This window comes from Trachemys scripta, chromosome 1 (assembly GCF_013100865.1).
Source record: "Trachemys scripta elegans isolate TJP31775 chromosome 1, CAS_Tse_1.0, whole genome shotgun sequence".
In the NCBI taxonomy this organism is placed as follows: domain Eukaryota; kingdom Metazoa; phylum Chordata; order Testudines; family Emydidae; genus Trachemys; species Trachemys scripta.
Window position 1 is genome coordinate 284,670,913 of NC_048298.1, and position 26,440 is coordinate 284,697,352.

Below are 26,440 nucleotides of genomic sequence, written 5' to 3' on the forward strand. Positions count from 1 at the left end.
TTAAAAGAAACAACGCGTGCTGGGTCATCATCCGAGTCTGCTATAATATGAAATATATGGCAGAATGTGGGTAAAACACAGTAGGAGACATACAATTCTCCCCCAAGGAGTTCAGCCACAAATTTAATGAATGCATTATTTACTTAATGAGCATCATCAGCATGGAAGTATGTCCTCTGGAATGTCAGCCGAAGCATGAAGGGGCATATGAATGTTTAGCATATCTGGCATGGAAATACCTTGCAGTGGTGGACTTGTAGGCGCTTAAGTTTTGCATTGTTTTATTTTTGAGTGCAATTATGTAACAAAAAATATCTACATTTGTAAGTTGCACTTTCACCATAAAGAGACTGCACTATAGTACTTGTATTAGGTGAATTGAAAAATACTATTTCTTTTGTTTGCCATTTTTACAGTGCAAATATTTATAATAAAAAAATAGATAAAGTGAGTGCTGTCTACTTTGTATACTGTGTTGTAATAGAAATCAATATATTTGAAAATGTAGAAAAACATCCAAATATATTTAATAAATTTAAATTGGTATTCTATTGTTTAACAGTGCGATTAAAACTGCGATTAATCGCAATTACCGGTAATTGTTTTGAGTTAATCATATGAGTTGACTGCCCTAATTTAAACTATATTCTACTGATCTATCAGAGCTTGATTTCATTGGCAAGTACTGTATTTTGTTTTTTTAAGGGGCAAGTACCCAAATAGATTTAGGCAAGAAATCTTTGACCACTTTCCCACAGAACTCTAGATGTATACATACAGAGTATTTTAAATAAAAGTTTAGTTTCTACACACATTAACATTGCCTTTTCAATACTCCAACAAAAGGGAAACTTTTTAAAGCATTTTAAATGGAATTTTTGTTGTATGCAATACGTGTATTTGAGAACTACAAAGCTTTGAGTATAGAAGGGAACAGCAATTGTCACCTGGCATCAACTGAAGTCACTCAGCTGTAAGACTCTGCAGAAACTATAATTAAATCAGATACTGATTTCACTGATGTGAAACAGGTAAAAAATTCTATTAATTTCTAAGATCCAGCAAAATAAAATACAACTGAGATATTTAAGGGGGGGAAAGAGAGGGTAAAGCAATAGAGGGACCAGGAGTCCCCATACAAAATGGAGTAGAGTTCCATATGGACTTTCTGCACCTCAGCATAGAAGGTACTTTTGTAGACAACGCAACAGCAAATCAGAGGAGGGGCCAGCATATCAGCCACCACATATATATATTCTTTGGGTGTTCCCTCATAGGAGATGTGCCCCATTGCGAAAGAGGAAATTGCAGTGGCCACCATGTGGCCTGGAAGATGAATTACTTCCTCCTGCACTTTCAATGCAGATGATCTAACCAGGGTATAGCCCCGTAACTTTGGTTACAGCGTGGATAAAAATCAATGATTTTTTTTTTATTTAAATTGGATGGGTTTTTGAGGAAAAACCTATCTAAAGATAGTTTTAATTAAGATACATGATAGCTCAAATATCTCTCATCATGGAATAGGGATTATGAATTCTAATTCTATAGTATGAGACAATATATTCATGTAATGTTTAAGAAGAGTTTTGTAAATGAGTTCCAACAGTTCATGGATTAGGACCCAATCTTATGGGGTTCCAGGGGCTTCTGTATAGATTATTTAGGTTAATCTTTCTATCTACCCAATGGGACTCAGTGTTCAGTCTAGAAGATACCATCAGAGATGCGTAGTTTTGCAGTTCTCAAACTGTGGATTTGTGTCTCCAGAGATAACATGCTTGTTAACAGCAAAAATGTTTTTAAATAAATAAATACATAATATATAGAGGTGAGAAATAACAGACCTCAACCATATTGTCCCTCTGCAAATTTGTGTACACAGAGTCAATCCCTTACCTCTCTCTAAAAGTGCAAAGTTTCAAAGATTTGAATTAATAGAAGATTGTTGGGGGCGAAATAGATCTGGACAAGGAGAAGTCGTCTGGAGATAAATGTGAGAAGGGAGGGACAGGCAGTAGAAACAAAAGTGAAACTGTTTGAGCAGCATATTCCAGAAAAGTCTTGAGGTCTGTCTGAATGTAGCTTTCATTGATTTGAGATCTACCATACCATTCTCTCACTAGAAGGGAAAACCTATAATGGCAGCAGGCTGTAAAAGAGACCCAGTTTGGGAATATTTTAATGAAGTTCCTCTACCTGTGGGTAAGACAGGCATGTGTGCAAAATGCAAATAGTGCAACAAAGAAATGCAAGGCCTGGTTGCCCGAATGAAACAACATCATGAGAAGTGTTCCCTCTCAGAAGGAAGCTGTGTTGAAGATGATGAAAGGAACATGTCTGAACATGCAGGATCTTCAGGTTGGTAACAACCAACAAGAATGCACTTTTATTTAGAAATCCATGATTAAATCTAGTCTTCTTGACTAGTGATTTAAATCATGATTTAAATCAAATCCACCCTGTTTGGTTGTTTGCAGTGAACAGCATTTGGCCTAAAAATCAGAGGTGGGAAAAATATTTGTTGCTGCAGTTCCAGCTTTTGCATACATTCTTCTTACAATGGTAAATCCTTTGAACTTTAAACAATAACAATAGAATAAATTACATCATACAGCCTGGATCATTTCCTCTTTCTGCATTTCATTAACAGTCTTAAAGTAACAGGACAAAGTCTTGTTCCTTTGATGCTTCCACTGATATGCAACTCAAGGTTTCACCGTCAGTACCATAAAAACAACACATCTTTTTACTGTTGTACTTATTCATCATTTTGCTTTACTACTGAACTACTCAGTCTACACATAGAATGAGAAACATATCTTTATCAAAACAAAGGAAAATATACCAAAAATCTTTCTGTGCCCTTGAACTGCCACTTATTTCAGAAATTCTCTATACATTCTGTAGTTAATAAATGCTGCACGGGAAAATGTATTATAATTCAAAAAATTAAATTAAATTTCACTTTATATCTGACTCCTCTTTGGGAATGAAATTAACTGTGCAACAAAGACAGATACCAATAGCCCAAATGGAAAACCTAAATTTGCTGAAGATAGAAAATCAGAAGAGCAGAATGCAATAAAGTATAATTCAGAAATAAAATCAAACTTCACATCATATTCTAAATGACTTGAATTGGATTTGATCTGGTTATGTAGAGATGAAAAACTATCTTGTTACCAATCCTCTCAATTATTTAATTTCTGTGCTGCGGTTAAAGTTATTGTTTTTTTGTCCAAAGATTTTTTATTAATATTTATTTAACCTTGATTACTCATTTAAATATTATACTAGTAATATATTTCATATTGTCATACTCTGAAGTTGAAAAACAACTGCATTTAAAAAAAAATTCTGTTTTGAGCCAAGTCCTTGTAAAGCCTGATTCAGTTACAAGACAGAAAGGTTATTCCTTTTCCCTTTGTACTTATGTCCCTTTGGACTCAAGCTTTCACTGTGTTTTAAGGAGATTAATTCTTTGATTTTTTTGTTTGTTTTATTTTACACCAAATATTTCAATTTATTCTTCATACTTGCTTCATTACTCTTTCTCTGTCTAAAAGTGATTTGATAACTACCCTTATAGTGTGAATGTCAAATAGAAAGATTTTCATTAAGGATTTGGAAAACCTTTTATATCAAAAGAAGGGGATCCAAATAATCTAAAGCAGCGATTCCCAAAATTTTACATAAACTGTCTTTTAATGCAGAGATTGTCTCATGGAGGCCTTCCTCTCCCATTTTGTTCTCATGTACCATCTTTTCTCCCATTTCTGATTGCATAAAATCCCTGTAACAACTACAGCAATTGCTTACATGGGAAAGTAATTTTAGGAAAGTATATAATTTATTTTTAGTTCTCTCTGAATGCACTTAAGCAATTGGAAATGAGGAGAAGCAGCAGCCTAAGTACCATATGACCAGACAGCTCTTTCCTGTGGACAACAGTTTGGGAAACACTAGTCTAAATTACTTTTAAAAAAATAACAAAAAACAACATTCCTCTCCTGCAGATGTTCCAGAAAAATCTAATATTCAAATAGTAGTAGCTTTAACACAATTCTCACTTTGATTTTTTTTCAGAAAATAATTATCCTTTATAAGCATATTAATACTTTTTTTTTTTAACTAAGGTGTGTCTTTCACTAAACCAGCCATTTGTTGTTATGTAATCTCAAAATTTTCTCTATTACTTCATTCCTATTTTCTTTTTGAGAAATCTTAGCAGAATGTGAGTCCAACTTGGCATCAAAAGTAAGAAACCTAGAGTCTCTAGCCTCTGAATTGCGAAGAAAATGATCATTGTTGGCGAAGCAATGGGAACTAGCTAAGTGGGATGGCTTCTATCACCATAGTTGCTAAAGGGGAGTGAGATGTAAGGGACATAATACTTGTCATTTTCATTAGATCCTTGGGAGCCATGCAAAGGTTACTAAGTAAACACATGCTCCCCCTTCTCCCCCCCGCCCCCCCCCCTTTTTTTTTTTTGGCGCGCTTTCTTTCTGGAGATATTTTAGGAAATAAAATATAGGAAATTTCATTTCTTCCTAAAACTTTTTCCTGAAGGCTACTCAGTTAAATCTGAAGGGGGGAAAAATGTTATTTCTTCAGCTGAATTTACTTCATTGCATATTTCTGTGCCTATATTATTACTTGCTAAATTATAACTGACTATGAAAACACAAAAATTTATTGAATTTAGGATTAGGATTATCATAAGAGATTTTAGCCTCTTAAAGAAGCCACAAAGACTTTTTTCCTGACCCAAAAAGGCAAAACTAGATATGATAGAGTTATTAAACTCTATATTGCTTAGTTATTGAATGAATGCATGTAGTTAATATTTGTTCTAGTATCAGATTAAATTATTGCACATATTGATATACAATGCTAATTACTTAATATCATAAGTTTAATTTTTTTGTAGAAACCAGATATTTCCTACTTTTAGTTTATAAGTTCTTAGTAATTTCCAGCAAAAACTGGATATATATTTTGGAGATGTACTTATAATTAGGCTTGGAAAGATTAGATACAATTTGTGTTTTAATGGTTCTGATCCTTTACATTAATCTTGTCTTGATTTTATGTTATTTCTATAATAAAAAACACTAGTATATATTTTAAAAATTATTTTATACAGAAAATAAATAGATCTCTATTCTGGCAGACTACACACACACACACACACACACACACACACACACACACACACACACACTAACAAGTTTAAAAATTGTCATGTGTTTACCTTATTAATATCACTTAAATATAGCTTTATAATTCCAAAAAGTCAAAGAAATGTCTTTGCAAACTCTCTTTCCTTAGAATCTGATCTAACTCCCACTGAAATCAATGGAAAGACTCCCATTCACTTCTGTGGGAGTTGGATCAGGCCCTTTTGTGTAGGCATCACAGATACCCTTTTGAAAGTGAAAGTTTTAGCTTTCTTATTAAGTGACTGAGCTCATTTTCAGCTTTATCTGTCATGGGCTCCCAAATGGGAAGTCCTTAGCTGCCTTACTACAGATCCATACAGGCTAGAGATGGGGCCTGGAAAAAAATTTGCCTGAATCACTGGTATTTGTAGCCATATTTCTAAGTTTCCAAGACCAAGTTTCCTATACTGGTGATGAGTAAATACCCTGACACTGTGTACACAAATAATGAAGATTTCCCTTCGTATATAACAAGGGTCAGGGTTCATGCGTGGGTTCATTTGTCAAGCCCCAAAGAACACATATTCCCTTGTTGCCAGTTAGCTGAAATTCTCAACCTGTTCTCATATCAAACTCTGAGCCATCCTGCAGAGAAAGAAGACCAATCCCCTGGGAAGTATATACTAGATAAGTCCATTGAAAGTGAAGAATTGTACAGGAAGGGGAAATAATGCGCACAATAACTATCTTCAGAGGAGTTTGAACCTCATCATCTAATCCTGAGGTAAATACTGGAAGAGACAAGTTGATCTATTCATCACTTAAATGTTCACATATAAATGTGAATAGAACTAAACCAATAGTATTTTGTCTGAACACATGGAATGCCTTGAAGATATGGAATGCCCTGAAGATGTTGATGTGCCACAGGTTGATTTTGACTTGTGTCTCATTCAAAGCAGAGCCCTTCAGATGATTCTGAATACCTTCCTTCTGAAGGAAGATATATTTTTCATATTCTTTTATTTAAGACCTATTTTTATAGACAAGAAAAAAGACAGTGCGGGGACGGGGAATCAAGCCTTAACACTGAGAAATACCCCACAGCCATTTTCTATCCCCCAAAATTATGTGACAGAAAATGACAAAAGATGGTGATGAGGGAATAACTTGTCAGACTCAGAACAGACATCAGCTGTGGATTTGCAATTTTTCCAAATATGTTCCTGTCAACCTTTCTATGTTAAAGATTTAAAATTTAAGTATGGTCCGTAGGCAGAGAGATGCCAGATTTCAGTTTCAGACAGGGTTTGCGTGAGCTGCTTTTTCTTTTTTATAATAATATTTACTTGTCTAATGATTCTTTACTTTACCAAATGTGCTCAAATAGAGAGCTATTTGAGAATACATAGTCAGATTTCAGGATGTAATAACACATATATCCATTCTAAAAGGAGTAAATATTCTTTTTTAAATTACTGTTTGTAATTTGAGATTTGCTGGCTATAATTTAGCAATTTAAAGAGAGATTTATTATTTCTGGAAGAGCTTTTTTATCTTATTTCTTTTTATTTCACTGTCATTTGAAAAGAGAATTTAAGTTAGACACTACTGAGACCTTTTCTCCCACTTCCTCCTTTCCATTCCCATGGGAGACACTTGGCAGGTCACTGGCTCTCCTCTTCACCAAGCTCAAGCAGGGCCACGATGGGGTTGGGGGCCTGTGAGCAAGAAACACACTTGGGTCCATCCACTGAGGGAGGGAAAAAACCTGCCCCCACGCTTGTTACACTGGCAGGAGTCTCTTACAACCTACCATCTGGAATCCAGCTGCAGCAACTCCCTAGCCAGAGGCTCAGGCACTCTGTACTGAAGGGAAAAAGAGAGAGAGAGACATGCAGGGATAAAGGAAGGAGAAAAACTGAATGAAGATAAAGAGAATGAGAGAAGACAAGGAAAAGGTACTGCTGGGATTCCCAGCAAGAAGAAACAGTGGTAGATAAAAAGTAGGACCTCAGAAGCTGCGACACATGGCTACTGCAGAGGCAGAACACTTCTGGGAAGGAATATTGTGGGAGGGCCCTCCTATACTGACCAACTTTGACAGCCCTATGTAAGCTCGAAAGTCCCTCCTCACCCTCACTCCCTTCACCTCCATACAAGCTGCCACTACTGCTATCACCTGCTACCACAGCCAACTACCTCTATGTTATGAAGAGTCTTGTGATATTTGACATTCTTCTTAAAGCCCCAACTCTTTTAGACACATGATTATGAGAATCTCAGCTTCCTTAAAAAAAAAAAATCTCTAGCCCTCATGGCTGCAGAAAGAAACTTGAAAACATGAATTTTAAATGCTCAAAAACCAGAAAACAAATAAAAAGTCCATCTTTTCTATTAACATATCATGATTTTTAAGCCAATCTCATGGTTTTGGGGGGCCTGATTCATGGTTTTTGACTACTTGATGTTGCCAATACTGTCCCTGTGACAAAGAAGAGTGACTGTTGCTGGCTGCCCAGCACTCTGTTGAATGTTGGAGATGAGGGGATGAAGATAAAAGAGAAATGACTGTCTAGGAAGCAGTACTACAGAAAGACATCTGGGGTTATAGTAGATCACAAGCTAAATATGTGTAACACTGTTGCCAAAAAAAAAAAATAAAAAAAAAAAAAAAAAAAAAAGCTAACATAATTCAGGGATGTATCAGCAGGAGTGTTGTAAGCAAGACACAAGAAGTAAATCTTCCACTCTACTCCACCCTGATAAGACCTTAACTGGAGTATTGTGTCCAGTTTTGGGAACCACATTTCAGGAAAGTTGTGGACAAGTTGGAGCAATAGTACAGACGAGAGCAATAAAAATGATGAAAGGTCTAGAAAACATGACTGATAAGGGAAGATTGAAAAACTTTGGTTTGTTTAGTCTGGAGACAAGAAGGCCATGGGGGACATAATTTTCTAGTACATAAAAAGTTGTTACAAGGAGGAGGGTGAAAAAAATTGTTCTTTTAATCTCTGAGGATAGGACAAGAAGCAATGGGCTTAAATTGCAGCAAGTACTTGCACTAAATCCACCTTGCATTGACATAATGAGTTGCAACATCTTAGTTGCAACTCCCTTTCATGTTTGCCCTAAATCCCCAACCTGCTATAGAGAAGGCAAAACCCACCCCATACCTTGTCTTGGCCAATCGGACGGTGAGAGAAAAAGCCTTTCTCAGCCCCCCAAGAAAAGAGCAACTAATATAATGCCCGCAGCAAATCATGACAAAACCTGATATTTAACTACATCCACAGGAGGGATGGTGGGTGCTGCTTTGCATGGTCCAGGTAAAGATGTGCTTTTCCTGCACTGGTATGGACCTGCATTGTTCCCTCCTCTCTTCTGGCCACCTGGCAGGGGGAATGGGTCAGTGTTCCCATGATGACCCGGTCTAACGCTATCGCAGCTAGTCAGTCTGGCTCTCTACCCCTTAAATTGGCCAAACACCTTTTCCTGCAAGCCAGACACTGCTTAATGTGTAGTGAGATCATTGTCCCATGCCTCCTACAGTCAACCAACAAAGCCATCCATTTGTCAGCTTCTTGCAAAAATGTCTCTGTACCTCTTTCCATCCTTTCCCTGAACTGCTCTGTAAATCGTCAATCTTGTTCTCCAAATCTCTCCTCAAGACCCACCTCTGACACAACACATAGGTAATCAGTCAATTAATGATGGCTAGGCTGATGGACTGAAAGAGAGAGTGGCACTTACATTATCTATTTACAATGAAAAAATGTAAATTTCTATAAAAATTGTATATATTTGATTAATCTTTCTCTACTCCCTTCCCCCCTTTCATAAGTCACTTCTCATTTTAGATTCTAAGCTCTGAGAGTTAGGTACCATATCCTTGAATGTGTTTTTCTAGAACCCACCACAACAGAGCCCCAATCCCGACTGGGATCTGTATTATATTTAATATAAACATTAAATAACAAGAATCATGACAAAAATCAAATAGTAGTCGTTTAAAGTAAATATGTAACACAATATGAGAAGATTATGGAATATGAACAAAGAAACATACTCCTGGGGGAATTATATGCCAAAAAATTAAAAATTCTGTGCACAATATTTTAAAATTCTCCAAAATTCTGCATATTTTGTCAAAATAACACAATATAGTCATGCCCGTTTCAATTATTTTGGTAATTTATTTCAAAACACCTGTCAGCAAGTATGTCTGTAACAATACAGACAACAAAAAAGATTCAGAAATTTTTTTTTGACAAATAGATTCCTTACTAGGTCTATTAATACAGAACTCTGAGTATTAATTCATTTAAACTATAATACATAAACGCATTTCCTACACCACTCAGAGGCAGTGCAAAGGCTTGGGAGAGTCAAGGATAATGGAGGAGCTGAGGGAGAGGGAAGTAATTGTTGGGAAGGAACTGCGGTGTGAACTTGGAGGGTTGTTGGGTGTGAGTGGGAGAAGTATGGAAGTTTTGGAGGTTTTAGGGGGGAGGGGTTGTTAGGGAGCCTCCCCCATGCAGACCCTGACTGATTCGTAGCCTCTCTCATTGTCAGGCACATCTGCCCCTGTTCCCATATGTCCCTGCGCCCCTCCCCCATCCCCATGTGTCCCTGAATCCGCACTCAGCTACCCCCTCCCCCATATCCCCATAACCCCACTCCCAGTCTGTCCCCCTCCAATTAGCCCTTGTGAACCCCAGTCTGTGACCCCCCCAGCAACCCCATGAACCCCATGCTGTCCATCCCCCCCCATATCCCATGTCTCCTGAACTGGCCCTACAAGCAGGGTGCTGTGAGGAACCCAGCTGCTTCTCTTCCCTACCTGCCGCTGGGGCTGATCCCACCTGGGTGCGGCTGTTCTCTGATCTGGCGACACAGCAGCCCCTGGTGGGCAAAACTGCAGCACCTCTCCAGCAGAATGTATTTTCTGCAGAGAAAAAAAAATTCTACCCGGGACATGAATTCTGCGTGTAGTATCGCCAGGGCCGGCTCTAGGATTTTTGCTGCCCCAAGCAAAAACAATTTTGGCCGCCCTCCCCCATTTTTTTCTTACCCCACCCCCGGCCCCGCCTCAACTCCGCCCCTTCCCCAAATCCCCAGCCCTGCCTCCTCTCCCCAGGCTCTCAAGCCTAGGAGGGAGGGAGGGAGGGAGAGGGAGAAGAAGCGCATGCGCCGCGGCCGCTCAGGGTCTCCTCCTCCCCCCAGGCTCTCAAACCTAGGAGGGAGGAAGGGAGAGGGAGAAGCAGCGCGTGCGCCGCGGCCGCTCGGGGTCTCCTCCTCCCTCCCAGGCTCTCAAACCTGGGAGGGAGGGTGAGCAGCGGCGCACGAATGGCAGCAGCGGAGGTGAATTAGGGCGGCCGGGGCACATTTTTAGGGGTGGCATGGCCCGCGCCAGAATGCCGCCCCTAAAAATGTGCCGCCCCAAGCACCAGCTTGTTTTGCTGGTGCCTAGAGCCGGCCCTGAGTATTGCAGAATTCCCCCCAAAATATATAGAACATAAAAAGTAACACAAAAAAGAAGCTCCTCAAAACATAAAAGCAATTATGCATTTTCAGCACAATAAAGAAGCTGCCTTCCCGAATGCAAAAATGTAGATGGTGGAGAACTCCATTTCACAATTGTATAGCATACGGACAAACAAAAAAAGGAAGGTGAAAAGGTCTTCCAGGGCCTCTAAATATACCAAAACAACTGGCCACCATTTAGACCCAAAGGCAGGAAACACACTTAGGAGAACAACATCCAAAGACTAGAAAGAAAAAAAACTTTTCTTTCTTACACTAAGTTATGTTAATTCACAGCACCAGCTGTCAGCTCTTTGCAACTAAGAAATATCATAATTTACTTTATTGAACAAATCTCCTTACACTCCACTCACTGAAGTTCTCTCTTCCTATCTCTACTAAGAGCGTGAAGTCAGTGGGAGCTGTGCTACTGACTTCATGGGAATTAGCATCCGGCCCTATACACATAGTAACCTACCTTAGATTTTCATACTACACTCTATATAATAATGTCTCTATGTAGTCTTGCAAATTGGAAGAGACTCTCCAGCTCAGTATTCTGACAGCAAGTGAGCCAAGTATCTCAAGAACTACTTTCCTTTCATTCTTATATTACTTTTGCTTCTTTCCTTAGATGCATGATTTTTCAAAGGCTGTACCTTACACAGAGATTCCATCTAGTTTCTTTCATCTGTAACCTATGTATTTCATGTTTCAGACCATTTGTAAGGCATATGCACCACTGTATAATTTACTTTACCTGATACAGCATGATAGGCTCTATGTTGTATCCTAACATATTGGCAAACTCCTTAGCAATAACTGTTTTGCCACAGCCCTATAAAGTAAAAAATAAAAGGAAATAAAAATTAAGGAATTAGATTCAAAATATCTTGCAAGGAGGGGAAAAAAGGGAAAAGAAATTTACAGTTCTTACTTTTCCGCCTATCAAACACATATCCTTAACCATATGTGACTGCATCATTTCTGCCAACAGCTGCTTATGGCTGGAAGTCTTTATGAAAGTGTCTGATCCAGAACACAGTTTTAATGGTCTAGTCCCAGCTGGGACCTACAAGGAGACAAAAGATAAACAAGTTATATGAAAGTGGTTTAGGCTCGGGGGCAGATTGGTTTACACTGGGTCAGTAACCCTGTAACATTTCACTGGTGACTGCATTCTTGTGCTCCAGAATCTAAATCTTAAAAAAAAAAAAAAAAAAAAAAAAAAAAGTCACCTTTATGGCTTGTGGTTGAAAAAAAAAAAAAAAATCTACCATGAAATCGGAATCAAATGTAAATCAATGCAACGGTATTGGATTTGATTTGCAGGCAGCATGAATCAATAGTCCTGAGAGGACTCTGACTCACCTCAATAGGGTATTAACACAGAAACCCAATTACGCAGTGAGCCCTGTAATCATTTATTGCAGATTGGGGGTAAGAAAGAGGAGAAATGATCTACGGTGAACAATCCACTTGGAAGGAAATCTCACTCTGGTGTTATAAGTGGGCAGAGCTTTGCAGAATAGAAACATTTGTTTTTCCTCCAGTTTAACCCCTGCTTAAACTACTACATTCTGTTGCTCTTTCCCCACTCACACTGGTCACTGCTTCCCCTCAAATTCCTCCTCTACCCTTGTTCCCAAAGAGGCCATTCATTCCTCAGAGAAACTCCTCAATCAACTCTCAGTTCACCACAGTGCCTAATGAAGCTAACTATTTCCTTCAGAGCAGCTCTCCAATCAGCTTCTACCCAATTTGCTCCTGCTCTCCAACCTCCTTCTTCACCTCCATCGTACAAACTCTGAAGTCATCCCTCCCCAGTGTGACTCAGATCTCTCTCTGCCTCCTATAACTCTCCTCTATTATATAGATACCTCAGTCTCACTGAATTCAACCCCTACTTTAAACTCAGCTCAACATGCGTTTCTTAAAAAATGCCTTATTTCTCCACCCAACAGACCATAAGCTTCACAGGAAGAAATTCAGACTAACTGTATATGATGTGATTAATATGAAGACTTTTGCTCCGTTTTCTGATTCAACATCCTGTGTTGGAATAATGTTACTAAGCACATTTTATTTGATGTGGTGGACAAAAGGAAAGAAACTACTATTGTTTTTATTTAAAGATATAGTGAAAAAATGATTATTTCAGAAAAACGTAACTATATAGAACATACCCCAAAAGCATCACATATGCTTTGTATTATGTTATTCCATGGCGCAACCCAAAATAAGGAATCAAGAAAGTACTTTTCCACCAACACTTTAGTAATTGATGAAATAAATAGGTCATGTTGCTGAAAAAATAACCACATAGAAAACTGCACGAGTTACCTGAAAATAAAGCCTTACTTTTCCATAATCGAATACTCTCCAGTTCATAAATGACATTTGCTAAAAAATTACCATAAAAAGTGGATATTCATTGAGGATCTCAAATTCCTTTATCAACTTTGAGCATTAAATGTAGGTGAGAGTCAACAGAAAGTAGCATAACAAATTTGCAGTAGTGATATGAAACCAAGAATATAGCTCGGGGTGGGAAAACTACAGCCTGCGGGCCAGATATGGCCTGCAAGCCATTTTAATCTAACTCTTGAGCTCCCGCTAGGGAGCAGGGTCTGGGGCTTGCCCTGCTCCAGCACCCCAGCCGGGGAGCAGGGTCAGGGGCCACGCCACGTGGCTCCCGGAAGCAGCCGCATGGGCCCGCTCCGGCTCCTACACGTAGGGGCAGCCAGAGGCCTCTGCTCTGCACACTGCCCCCGCCTCAAGCACTGCCCCTGCAGCTCCCATTGGCCAGTAACCTCAGCCAATGGGAGCTGCAGGGGCGGTGCCTGCGTACGGGGCAGCATGCAGAGCTACGTAGGGCCGGAGAAGGCAAATGCTGCTGCTTCCAGCAGCTTTTGAGGTAAGTGCTGCCCAGAGCCTGCACCCCTGAGCCTCTCCCCGCACCCCAACCCCCTGCCCCAGCCCTGATCCCCCTCCTGCCCTCTGAACCCTTCGATACAAGCCCAGAGCACCCTCCTGCACCCCAAACCCCTTATACCTAGCCCCACTCCAGAGCCCGCACCCCCAGCCAGAACCCTGACCCCCCCCGCACCCCACTCCCCTGCCCCAACCTAGTGTCCCCCCCCACCCCCTGAACTCATTTCTAGCCCCACCCCGAAGCCCACACCCCCTCCCACACCCCAATCACAATTTTGTGAGCATTCATGGCCCGCCATACAATTTCTATCCCCAGATATGGCCCTCGGGCCAAAAAGTTTGCCCACCCCGATATAGCTTGTTGAACCTGTAAATCGTTACCTGGAATTTCACTTCTTTTTCAGCAATCTGGACAGTTACATCAGCCTGTAAGGTCTTGCTTCCATGTATTTGTTCCACTTTTTTAATCCTACTGGGAAGCAAAGGGCTTTCTGAATCCTGGAGCTCAAAACGCTGTAAAAATTGAGAAATTAGTAATTATTTAATATAGGGCTGTGTTTTTAAATGTTTCCACTAAAAACATGGCAGAAATTGATGCAAGACTAATTTATTCTGAAGTTCAATATCCATTTGCTGTAAGAACCTTAATACTGGAAAAGTTAAAATGGACCTTGCAAGATGCTAACTTCAGTATGTATCTACTAAGTGTTCTCTATTCAACTATTAGCTTGCTGCTCCTCTTCTCAAAGAGATTAAACTAAGTCATGAGATGGGACAACAGAAATCCGTGAATTCCAGATCTTTGTATAGAATTTTCTGTTACATAGATTTTAAAGCTTCTTTTCTAAATAAAAAAAACCTAGGATATTCTGATTGCAAGATAGCCCTAATGATATAACTTCCCACTGCTGACTTGTTGATTTTGAAGCCAGACAGACTGAAATAAAGCTCCAAGCCTCCAGCACTTATATTCCCACACCATTTCTCTTTGAGGGCTATTATGACCACTTGGGTATTAGAAACACCCAGCTTAAAAACAAATATGCATCAAGTTAAGATGCTTATTTAGTTTAACAGCCTTGTGTGTAATGAAAGTCGAGGGCTCCCAACACACAAGACACTTTTATTATATAGCCTTTAATAGGCCAAGGAAAAAATATTGCCTTTTTGCCCATTTTACCACCACCTCTGCCCTTCATCACTCTACGCTGTATGCAGGAGTGAAAGCTAAGTAATAGAGAGCAAGGGATTTTGAGTCAGATTTTTTAAACTACGGTTTGCTTTTTTCTTAACACCTCTTTAACTGTAGTGCCTAATGAACACTTCCAAGAGAGGATATGTTCATGTGAAAGATTCAACACGCACGCGCACAAACAAACACTTCAATAAAGGTGTGAGTATTCGACACATACATCCAAAGGCTTGTCTACACTTAAAATACTACAGCGACACAGCTGTGCCACTGTAAGGCTTTAATGTAGATGCTACCTATGCTGACGGGATGGATTCTCCCATCGCTGTAGTTAATCCACCTTCCCAAGGGGCAATAGCCAGGCTGACGGAATGATTCCACCGGGAACTTAGGTCAGCTTAACTAAGCCACAATGAGGTGTGGATTTTTCATACCCCTGACAGAAGTAATTAAACTGACTTAACTTCCTAATGTAGACCAGACCTAAGACTCGCCCAAAAGTCCTCCCATAAAACCTGCTATTTCGGAGGTAAAAAACAAGTAAAAAACCTAACCCACACTTATTTGGGAAATGATTTTTGGTCTTTTTTCTACATAATCAAGAACCAAAAAGGACCCTAACTCATTTTTAAAAAATTGGTTCCAGAGCATCTTAAATTTGGCTGGCCATCTCGGCCATAGCCTCACGTTCCATGCAGATGAAAGGATATTCCGTAGGAACTAGGTTATGAAGGTTCAGAGTTCAAATATCATGATAAATATCTGACAATATTCAGATAATGAAGATTGCTGCTGTGATGAAAACATTTGATGCAGTGTTGTTGTAGCCATGTTGTGTAATATCTTTAATTGGCCTAACTTCCATGGTGAGAGAGACAAGCTTTCGAGCTCTAGGTAAGCTAAACTCTCTCACCACTAGAAGTTGATCCAGTAAAAGGTATTACTTCACTCACTTTGTCTCTTGGAAACATTAAAGTAAGCTTCACATTATTTTAGGTGCATTCGATTGCTTTTATTAAAACTGTGTTTCAAAGAATAAAATTGATGTATCTTTATTTGTACAAGATACCACAGCATTACAAATTAAGGTTAGAAACACAATTATTTTTTGTAACATAATCAGACACATACTTTGGCTCTTCACTCTCACAGATTCATATTCTGGACTAAAAGGCTACAAATTTTTCATGTTTAAACGTGAACTTTTAAAAAAAACCATAAGTGTACTTTAGTGCAAAACTGCCAACAATTCTATTTTTATTTTAACAGCTGAACCAATTTCAACCATCACTAAACATTGGAAGAAGAACAGAAAAAAGCTGAGAATGTGCATTCTGAGTTTCATCTTGAACTAAGATTTTAATTGGCAAGTTAGAGACCCTGATGCAAAGTTAACTGAAGTAAACAAAAAGACTCCCATTGAGTTCAATAGACTTTGGATCAGGTCCAAAGCTATTTCCACATGCAATGCTGACAGACTCTTATAATTACAGCATCATTTCCAGGTGCAATTATAACAAGGGAAGGAAACGTTCTATTTCTTCACATTTCTCAAATACAGATTGCTATCTAATGCTCTGGGTGCCAACAGCATAAATTAAAAATAACAACATAAAGAAAGGATTGCCCATGAATATATTAAAGTTTCAATCACCAGACTCCTTAAAGTTTCAATCATTACTCAAAAAATTAATTGAAATTAAAGAGAATACTGACTATGTAACAGATAAAGCTCAAAATGGGTACACACCCCCAAATCACATTCAAGAATAAGGTAACCAACTCCTTAAGGACCTACCTATATAACATGTAAGGGGGAAAAAAGCATTATCATGTGTGACTTCAATCTGAATAACAATGCTGGAGGTTAGAGCTGGTAGGGAATTTTTCAATGAAATTTCTTTTCATCAGCGATAGGTTAACAGAAACCAAAACTTTTCACAGTAAATGGTCAGTTTCAATGAATTTCTTGACTCGAAAAAATGTTGAAAATAGTTTCAGAATTGACATTTTATACATGAAAAATTCCAGTCCTCCAGTTTAAAATGAATTTCTGTATCGAAATCTAAGCTAATTATAATAAAAAATAAAAATGGCCAAAACTGAAACATTCTGATTGATCTGCATTAATTATTTTTTTCCTGAATTTTTCAGTTCACAAAAATGTCCAAGCTTGACTTTTTGTCCCAATTAGAAACAGAAAAAAACCATTTCCTGCCCGACTCAACCGGAAGTCTTAAGCTGCTAACAGTAAAACGTCTTTGGAATTTCTAAGTAGTATAAATGACAATTACCTAACTCACAAAGCATTGCATCTAATATAAAAGGAATTCTATATTAGACCTCATATTGTCAGATAAAGAGGAAGTGATCTTAGAATTAAAAGTTAATGGTTGCTTTGGTGCAAGTGATCATGATTTAACTATACTTGTTATGTGCAAACACAATAAAGTTCCAACCAGTAATATCTATATGGGGCACCTTTAAAAGGACCAGTTTCACAAAGCTGGAAACAATTATGAGCCAAATCAGCTGGGAGAATTTAAACAGAAAAAAAATATAACTGTTAACTGAGAGATGTTGAAATACATTTTACTGAATTCCCCAAAAAAAACACAACTGAGGAAGAACACTACACAGGTTAAAAACCAGACTGGCTTAGAGATGTGAAAGAAGCAATAAATAAATTTAAAAAGTGGAAGAAAGGAGAGGTTGATAGCAATGAATATAAATTAAACCTAGAAATTGTAGAAATTGATAAAGGAAGCAAAAGGGCACAAGGAAATATCTACAACTAACAGAGCTAAAGACAATAAAGACAATAAGAAATGTTTTTTTAGTGTATCAGGGCAAAAGTACCCTAATGGTATTGATCCATTATGAGATGGAAAGGGTAAAATGGTCAATAATAATGCAGAAAAGACAAACGTGTTCAATAAATATTTCTGTTCCATATATGGGAAAAAAAACAGATGATGTATGCATATCCTATGATGAAATACTTTCCATTCCAGCATTAACTAAGCAGGATATTAAATACCCACTATTACAAATTAAGACATTTTAAAGTCAAGAGGTACACATTACTTATACTCAAGGGTTTTAAAAGACCTCTCCAAGGACCTCTCTGAACAGTTAATATTGATTTAAATAGATCCTGGAAAACTGGGAAAGTTCCAGATGACTGGAAAAACATGCCAAAAAGGGCAAATGGAATGACCCAGGTAATTATAGGGCTGTCAGCCTGACACTGAACCTGGGCAAAATAATGGAACACCTGATACAGGACTCAATTAATAAAGAATTAAAAAAGGGTAATATAATTAATGCCAACCACATATGTTTGTGGAAAATAGATCTTGTCAAACAATCTTGATACTCTCTGATGAAATTACAAGTTTGAGTGGTAAAGGTAACAGTGCTGATGCAATGCATCTAGACTTCTGTAGGGCATTTGTGTCGGTACCATACAACATTTTTATTAAAACCTAAAACAATACAAAATCAATATGGCACACAGCAAATTTATCAAAATCTGGATAACAGATTTATGTCACCAAAATGTAACAGTCAATGACAAACATCACTGAGCGGGTATGTTTCTAGCTGAGTTTTGCAGGATTGATTCTCAGCCCTATGCTCTTTTTATCAATGACCCAGAAGAAAACAAAATCATTACTGATAAAGTTGGTAGATTAAACGAAGATTGGGGGAGTGGTAAATAATGAAGAGGACAGATCCTGTATTGCTTAATAAACTGGGTACAAGTAAACAATAAGCCTTTCAATATGGCCAAATGTAAAATAAAAAAGAATGTAGGGCATACTTACAAGATGGGAAATTCTATCTGGAACTAATGACTCTGAAAAAGACTATGAATCTATGAAAATGCTGGAGGGATGAGAAGGTGGGCAGGGAAAAGGAGAGAGATAAAATAAGCATTTTCTCTCTTTTTCCCCCGTTTGATGGTTTTTGTTCAGCATTATTTCAGAAAGCTCTATAGATTAACTGAAGGTTTAACAGACACAAATGCCCATAAAGATAAACAAACTAGTAGAATTATCATGAGACATTCAATATTTTTCATGTGAAATAATTTAATTACAATTAATTTTATAAGACGTTTATGAATTTTAGAAAATGAATATTTTCCATTTTGGTAACGAAGACCTACCTCATGAATATCTTCCCTCTAAGGCCCTGATTCAGTAAGGCACTTAAGCACATGCCTCACTTTAAACATGTGAGTAGTTACATTGTATCAATGGGACTAATACATTGTTAAAGTTATGCATGTGTTTAAGAACCTGTGAACTGTGGCCTAAATTCACTAGAAGATATAAAAACACCCATCATCTAATGAAATCTGTTGATTTATGAAGGTATTGTTCAAAAACTTTTTTTAATATTGGCATTAACATATATTATTTAAATAATTAGCATTGCTTCGGTGTCTTCTTATAATTTAGTGGGGCTATTGTAGTAACTCACTGCTCTCTGGGATTTGTATATAAAATGCACAGTACTCACTTTTAATGCATCTTCTACTGCAGTCCTGCCTTCCTTTCCTAGTAGAACATTATAAGGGTAAAGCCATTTGATTATATGCTGGACTGACATCATAGGGAAGGAATCCTAATTAGAAATAAAAATACAGGAAAGATTAATTCCATTACCAATAACCTGGAACACATTATTCTGACAACTGCAAAAGAAGAATGACAACAAACAAGTGCACCGTTCACCTTTTGAGACAAAACCAGAGACACTTCATCCATGCTTCCCCAATAGCTGTCGCCTACCTCCCCACCTCCACTCCCACTGGGTCTCATGTTCTTTTCTGATGGTGGAGGGAAGGATCAATTGTTGAAACTGCAGAATCTAAAGAATCTCAATATGAACTGAAGAATGAGCCACCAGCTGTTGATTTCTAACATCATGCAGAGGAGGCAGGGTAGTTTCAAGATATGACAGCTGCTGTCTTTCCTTCTGGTGCTCTGCGCTACTTAACTCCCTTGAGGTCTTGGAAGACATCAAGGAGAAGTAAAGAGTGTTGCAGTTGCTTATTGCATATACTGGCCTCCACTGCAGACTGCCAGTGATCAGAATCTGGTATGTTTTTTAAAAAGTGCTGTAACCAAGAAATTCAGTACACTTGGACAGTCTGTGAGCAGATAAGATTTTGTTTTTGTTGTTTCTACTGCACTACAGGTGTGAATGGTGCTAAAAAGACAAATCTCAGCTTCCAAGAGTTTATAATCCAGGTTAGACAAAGTGAGAAGGAGGGTCTAGATGCGCCAGTTACATCAATATACATTGTAGAGGTTAGGCATGCATCTTGTAATTGGATCTTAACAGAATTTGACTGGATTTCAACAGAATTGATAGAATATAAATATTTACTAGGTTGGGGGGGTTGTTTGTTTTTTACTTAAGTCATAAATGGTGGGAGGGAAGATAAAAGGCACTTTTAGGAAGAGAGCAATGTGGTGAGGCCCACTAGACAGTGAGGCTGTTTCAAGTAATGGAGGTAACATGAAAGGAATGAAGATATGAGTGGGAGAAAGAGGTGAAAGATTGGGCGAAAGCAGGCAAGGATTGGCAAAGAATAAAACATAAAAGAAGGTGTAATAGGAAAAAAATTCAAAAATGGAGACAAGAGCGATGCAACACAGTCTTGACAGTGAGGAGGAGTATGAACTTATTGTAGAAACACAGAAAGCCAGTAGGGCGATTCAAACAAGGTGGGAAACAATTAAAGTATCAGGAAAGGAAGAGACATTTTGGCTGCAGCATGTGGAAGGCCGACAGGAGGATAATCATTTAGAATACAAGCCAACAACAGAACTACCTTAGAGAAATCAATAAAAATTACTGGAGATTGATGCCACTAAACTGCAGAAAGACACTTTCCCATAAAAGTAGATAGGAGTGTGAAACTATAAAAAAGAACAGAGAAGACTCACATGCAAGACAAGATTTATTAAAAGTGGATGCAGTTTAGAAACATTTTAATGCTGAAACTAATGTGACACTTTGCCCCTTCACACTTCTCTTTTATCTTCAGTTTTCTATTTAGATCCATTTTCATATGCAAGTCGAGAGATCTGGCCCATTTCTGTCACTTCTGATACCTGCAATCTGCTTTTCTTGGGTGTAGAGACTTAACTTTGTATATAGTGATGGTAGGACTTTCAAGAAGAGTTACTGGTTACAAAATGTTAACATTGTTAAATTCTAATGTTTTGGGGTCCTTAAGGGTATACTTTTTAATCACTTCTCAAAAAGGAACTAAAACTAACAGCAGCCATAACTGTAGTAAAGTAAGGTTTTTTTTATGAGGAAACTCAGCTACGACATTTAAGTTTAGGCAATATTGGCTATTAGGTACTTGGGACTAAAAAGGTTCTTTTGCCCTCCCTACAAGATATTTATAAATTAAACCGTGTTTTACTGTGACTGCTGCGCTTACTTGAATCATTATGTGTATGGCACACTATAATATATTATAAATCATGCTTACATATATTTTCTAAATATCTCCGAGCAAAGAAATGCAATGCAATGGGTAGTTTCGTTGAAGTAATAAATAAATATCTGTATTACAGAAATCTGCAGCATGGTTTAGCCATTCAGAGCAATTTATAATAATTAAATATTGATTCCATTACACTGTACAAATTTTACTTCATAATTCAATTACTGAATAGTGCAGTTAATATTGTTTAGCTTAGAAACAGGTTACTAAAAATTACTACACTTTACTTCCAACTATTTGCAGAAAAAATAAATTGTATTAGCAGTCTAAAAGAATTTGATTACTAAGTGTGAATAATAACTGATATGTCTCTGTTTCCCCCCCCCCCTTTTTTTTTTTTTATACTAGGCAAGCCCATAAATAACTGAGTTATGGTAGTAAAGTAAAAAGAAATAAAAAGCTGATCATAGCTATGAATGTCATTGGGAATCACAAAAGGTATTATATATGTATATTCTTCAATGGGAGAAAAAGAGACTCCAGAAAATTCAAATCCCAATCACTGCTCAATTTACCTGCTCTACAGTTGGCATTCTATATAATTAAGTGTTAGACTGTGCAACTCTTACACAGATGAATGAAAAAAACGGTTGCTTACCTTCCCATAACTGTTGTTCTTCGAGATATGTTGCTCATGTCCATTTCAAGTAGGTGTGTGTGCCGCATTCACAGTCGTCGGAAAGTTTTTTCCATAACAGTACCCAACGGGTCGGCTGTGGAGCCCCTGGAGTCGCACCTTTGTGGCAGTGTATATAGGTCCCTGCCGACCCGCCACCTCTTCAGTTCCTTCTTGCCAAAGTAGATTCTTTGGGATGACACTGGAAGCCTCTTCATCTGCTCCGCAATTAACAGTTGCATTGATTTCCAAAAAGGCTTCATTCTTTTGATGTAAAAGGCTAACGCTCACCTGACAGCCAAGGAGTGGAGTATTCGCTCCTGGTGGCTAGCATGCAGCTTAGGAAAGAATACTGGGAGAAATATGTCCTAGTTCGCATAGAATTGTGAAACTACCTTTGGGAGAAAAGCTGGGTGTGGCTGCAACTGCACCTTGTCCTTATACAAGACCATGTACGGGGGCTCAGAAGTTAAGGCCTTAAACTCAGACACCCTCCTGGCCGAAGTTATAGCCACCAAGAACGCTACTTTCCAGGAAAGGTAGACAAGAGAGCTCAAAGGGAGGACCCATCAGTCTTGAGAGTACCAGGTTGAGATCCCTGGGAGGACTGGCGATCTTACTTGAAGGTACAGTCTATCTAGTTCTTTGAGGAAGCGGCAAACCATAGGGTTGCCAAAAACCAACCAGCCAGCCGAACCCGAATGGAAAACTGAGATGGTGCACCTTTACTGACGACACTGACAGGCCCTGCTGTTTCAGTTGTAATTAATAGTCCAGGATAAAGGGAATCAATGACTACAAAGGTGGAATGTCCTTTTGTAATGACCAAATAGAGAATCTCTTCCACTTAGCCAAATAAGTGGCTCTAGTGGATGGTTTTCTGCTGCCAAGGAGACCCATCCTAACAGAGTGTGAGCATGTGAGCTCCAAGGGGTTTAGCCATGGAGTTTCTACACTGTGAGGGGGAAAGACTCTAGATTAGGATGCTGGAGCTGGCCGTGGTCCTGTGTGATCAAGTCCGGGATCAGCGGCAGAGTTATGGGCATGCCCATCGACAGGTCTAGGAGTGTGGTGAACCAGTGCTGACATGGCCATGCTAATGCTATTAAGATCATTGATGCGCCCTCTCTTCTGACCATTAGCAGGACCATGTGTACAAGCAGGAAGGGCTTGAATGCATACAGCAGGTGATCATTCCAAGGGAGAAGAAAAGCATCTGCAAGCAAGCCCAAGCTTTGATTCAGGAAGGGACAGAACTGCTGACACGTCCTGTTGTGCCTTGTTGCGAACAAGTCTATCCGGGGAAATCCCCATCGTTGGAAGATGTTGATCACAACATCTGGTCGGAGTGACCACTTGTGATTGTGAAAGGACCTGCTGAGATGATGGCCAGCTCATTCTGAGAGCCTGGAAGGTACGATGCCTCTAGATGTATTGAGTAGGCAATGCAGAAGTCCCACAGTTTGAAGGCTTCCTGGCATAGGGGAGAGGAGCGAGCACCACCCTATCTATTTATATAGAATATCGCTGTTGTATTGTCGCTCAATACCGATACACATCTGCCCTCCAGATGGGTTTGAAATGTCTGGCAAGCAAGGCGAACCACTCTTAGCTCCCTGACATTGATGTGCAGTGAAAGTTCTTCCTGGGACCAGAGACCTTGAGTCCTGAGTCTTCCAAGGTGCATTCCCCATCCCATTGCCGATGCATCTGTGACTAGAGACAGCGAGGACTGGAGCCTGGAAAAGGGTACTCCTGCACACACCGCTTGCCACCACAGGAGGGACTCAATAACTGGAGAAGGAAGAGTGACTATCTTGTCTAGGCGGTCTTGGTTTGGCCTGTATACTGAGGTTAGCCAGGCCTGAAGAGATCAGAGCCACAGTCTCGCGTGCTGAACTGCATATGTACAAGCAGCCATATGACTGAGCAGCTTCAGGCAATTTCGTCCCATAGCAGTGGGGTATCATTGTAAGCCCTCTATGATGGTGCCCATGGTAAAAAAAACACGATTCTGGAAGGAATGCTTTGGCTTGACCTGAATCTAGGAGAGCTCCAATGAACCCTATCCTCTAAGTGGGAGTAACATTGCCGACTCCATTTTAAGACATACGACTGTGGCTCTGAGTCCAAATGACTCCAATCTCAGTGACCACAGGGGTGCCAAATGGGGTGGTGCTGGGAAGTGGTGTCGAGGGGAGGGTGACCGGTGCCGCATTATGGCTGGTTTGCCCTTGGATTGCACGGCGCTTGTTTTCTATGCCGGTGCCTGCTGAGCTGTCATAGCTATGAGGTCCCTGGCCGCCTCAAATATGTCTGGGGTGGACGGAAGATCCAGATCCTTTACCAGACTATCCCGCGCAGGGGAGTCCACCAGTACCAGACTCAACAGATCTCTCTGCAAGGCCGGAGTTGACGGTGCCGGTTTAGCCAGAGCAGGGGCTGAGTGTCCAGGCGCGGGATGCACTCCGCTATCGCTTTCATGCTCCACTGCCCTAATTGTGAGCGAACGCCCCCTCTTGGCTCTCTTCTGCTTCTTGTGCAGCACTGGAGAGTGCAAGCGGTGCCGGGTAGCCACAGTGCAGTTCTTCGGTGCCAGGGACTGGCGGTGCCAGGGGTCTCTGGACCCAAAGTCTTTTTCAGCACCACAATCTCTCTCACCAAAGCTGATGCGCTCCGCATTGAAGTGCTGGACTTTGGGTCTGACGCAGGCTGTGCCGGCTGGGGACAGAGAGCTGACTCCATGAGGAGTAGTTTTAACCTAAAATCTCTCTCCTTTTTGGATCTTGGGCGGAAGCCTTTGCAGATCTTGCACCTGTCGGTCTGGAGAGCGTCCCCCAGCACTTTAAGCAAGAGTCATGGGGGTTACCCCAGGGAAAGGCTTCTGGCAGGACCTGCATGGTTTGAGACCCAGGCATGCCGTAGTCCTCAGGATGGAAAGAACGCAGTGTGGGGAAACCCTAACAGAAACTTATCTAACCAACTATAAAAACTACTTGAAACACTAACTAATACTAAGTTAACTAGTTACAGGTACAAAGAGAAAGATCACTAGAGGATCGCTTCCCGTAGCAAGAGAGAAGCAGCACCTCCAATGACCGTCACGGGCGGAAAGAAGGAACTGAAGAGACAGCGGGTAGGCAGGGACCTACGTACACTGCCATGAAGGTGCGACTCCCGGAGACTCCACAGCCAACCCGACGGGTACCGCTAGGGGAAAACCTTCCAACAACTGTGCATGAACACTCATTTGGAATTGGCATGAGCAGGCACTCGAAGAACTACTTGTTTAAGTGCTCACCAAAGTGGATAATGGTTGCATAATCAAGCCCTAAATAAAACAAAATAGATTTTTCACTCAAAATTCTCTAGTTCCTTTTGTTTGCACAGATCCCCAGTGTATATGGGCAAAACAGCAATGAACTATCCTGGCACAAGAATATTTTTTTGAAATATGTAACTCAACTCATTTTGTTATTCAGTGATGCTCCTTGAATCTGGAGCATTATAAATGGATGTAGTAAAAATCATCCGTTTGAGCACATTCTAGGTAAAATGTACTGCTCAGGTGATCAGCCATTCACTTAGCTTTATTGCATTTAAAAAGCTCTTTGTGTAAGGGACACCATATACTTTGCCTACAATATCTCAAAGAGAACATAATTACAATGGCACAGATGAGATTAGCCTCCTCATCACTCCACACTAGAAAAAGCCTTCTGTTTCAGACAGGGGTTTTTAGTCTGGTAGTCGTGGCCCTGCAGGAGCTTGCAAACATGTGTTGGGAGGTGGGGTGCAAGCAACCACCTTGCCTTTCCCATATTGCTAAATAGTTAATGGTCCCAGCCAGATGAGGGGAGGAACCCAAGGTCCCAGAGGGGAACAGGGCCCCAGAATGGAAAAAGTTGAGAACCTGGTTTAGGAAGCTATAAATAGACCAGAAACTGGCACACAATGATAACACACTACCTTTTTTAACATAAAATAGAATTCTTCCTTCACCCCTCAGGTCAGATAAATAGCTGAGGGAACATTTTATTTCCACTATTTTGGAAGCAGTCTGACATTCATTTAAAAGTCATTTTCACTACAGAGCTAGAAGAATAAAATGCTATAATGTATTTAAAAATCCAACATATATTCCTTTCCTAAAGCATACTATAAATTGGTCTAATTTCTGTGCTTATCACTCCGTAGTTTTTATGTGGTATCAATAAGTCGGTTTCTTTGAGAGAAATTGTCACAAATTCCTCTCCCCCCACCTCCCAAATAAACACACCTAAATCAAGTCTAAATCAACTGGTTAATTCTAATCCTAACTGGTTAACACCTAATGAATTCACTGAATCTAATCATTGTTCAATACACCAAGATACACGAAGCTCTGCTGAAATCTTTCTTGTCTCATGATTCATACTAATTTAGCTCCTGATCTTACATCTGGATCTCTGCAGACGTTATGGTGC

General features: G+C 39.5%; 1 protein-coding gene across 1 annotated transcript in view; it reads right to left on the reverse strand.

Moving 5' to 3' along the window:
* Window positions 1-26,440, reverse strand: part of VWA8 (von Willebrand factor A domain containing 8) — a gene marked incomplete in the record, with an annotated part of 259,242 nt that overhangs the window by 175,104 nt on the left and 57,698 nt on the right. Inside the window, 4 exon segments of the mRNA XM_034758419.1 lie at window positions 11,455-11,532; window positions 11,632-11,766; window positions 14,010-14,141; window positions 19,351-19,455. Coding sequence (XP_034614310.1) covers window positions 11,455-11,532; window positions 11,632-11,766; window positions 14,010-14,141; window positions 19,351-19,455 — 450 coding nt within the window.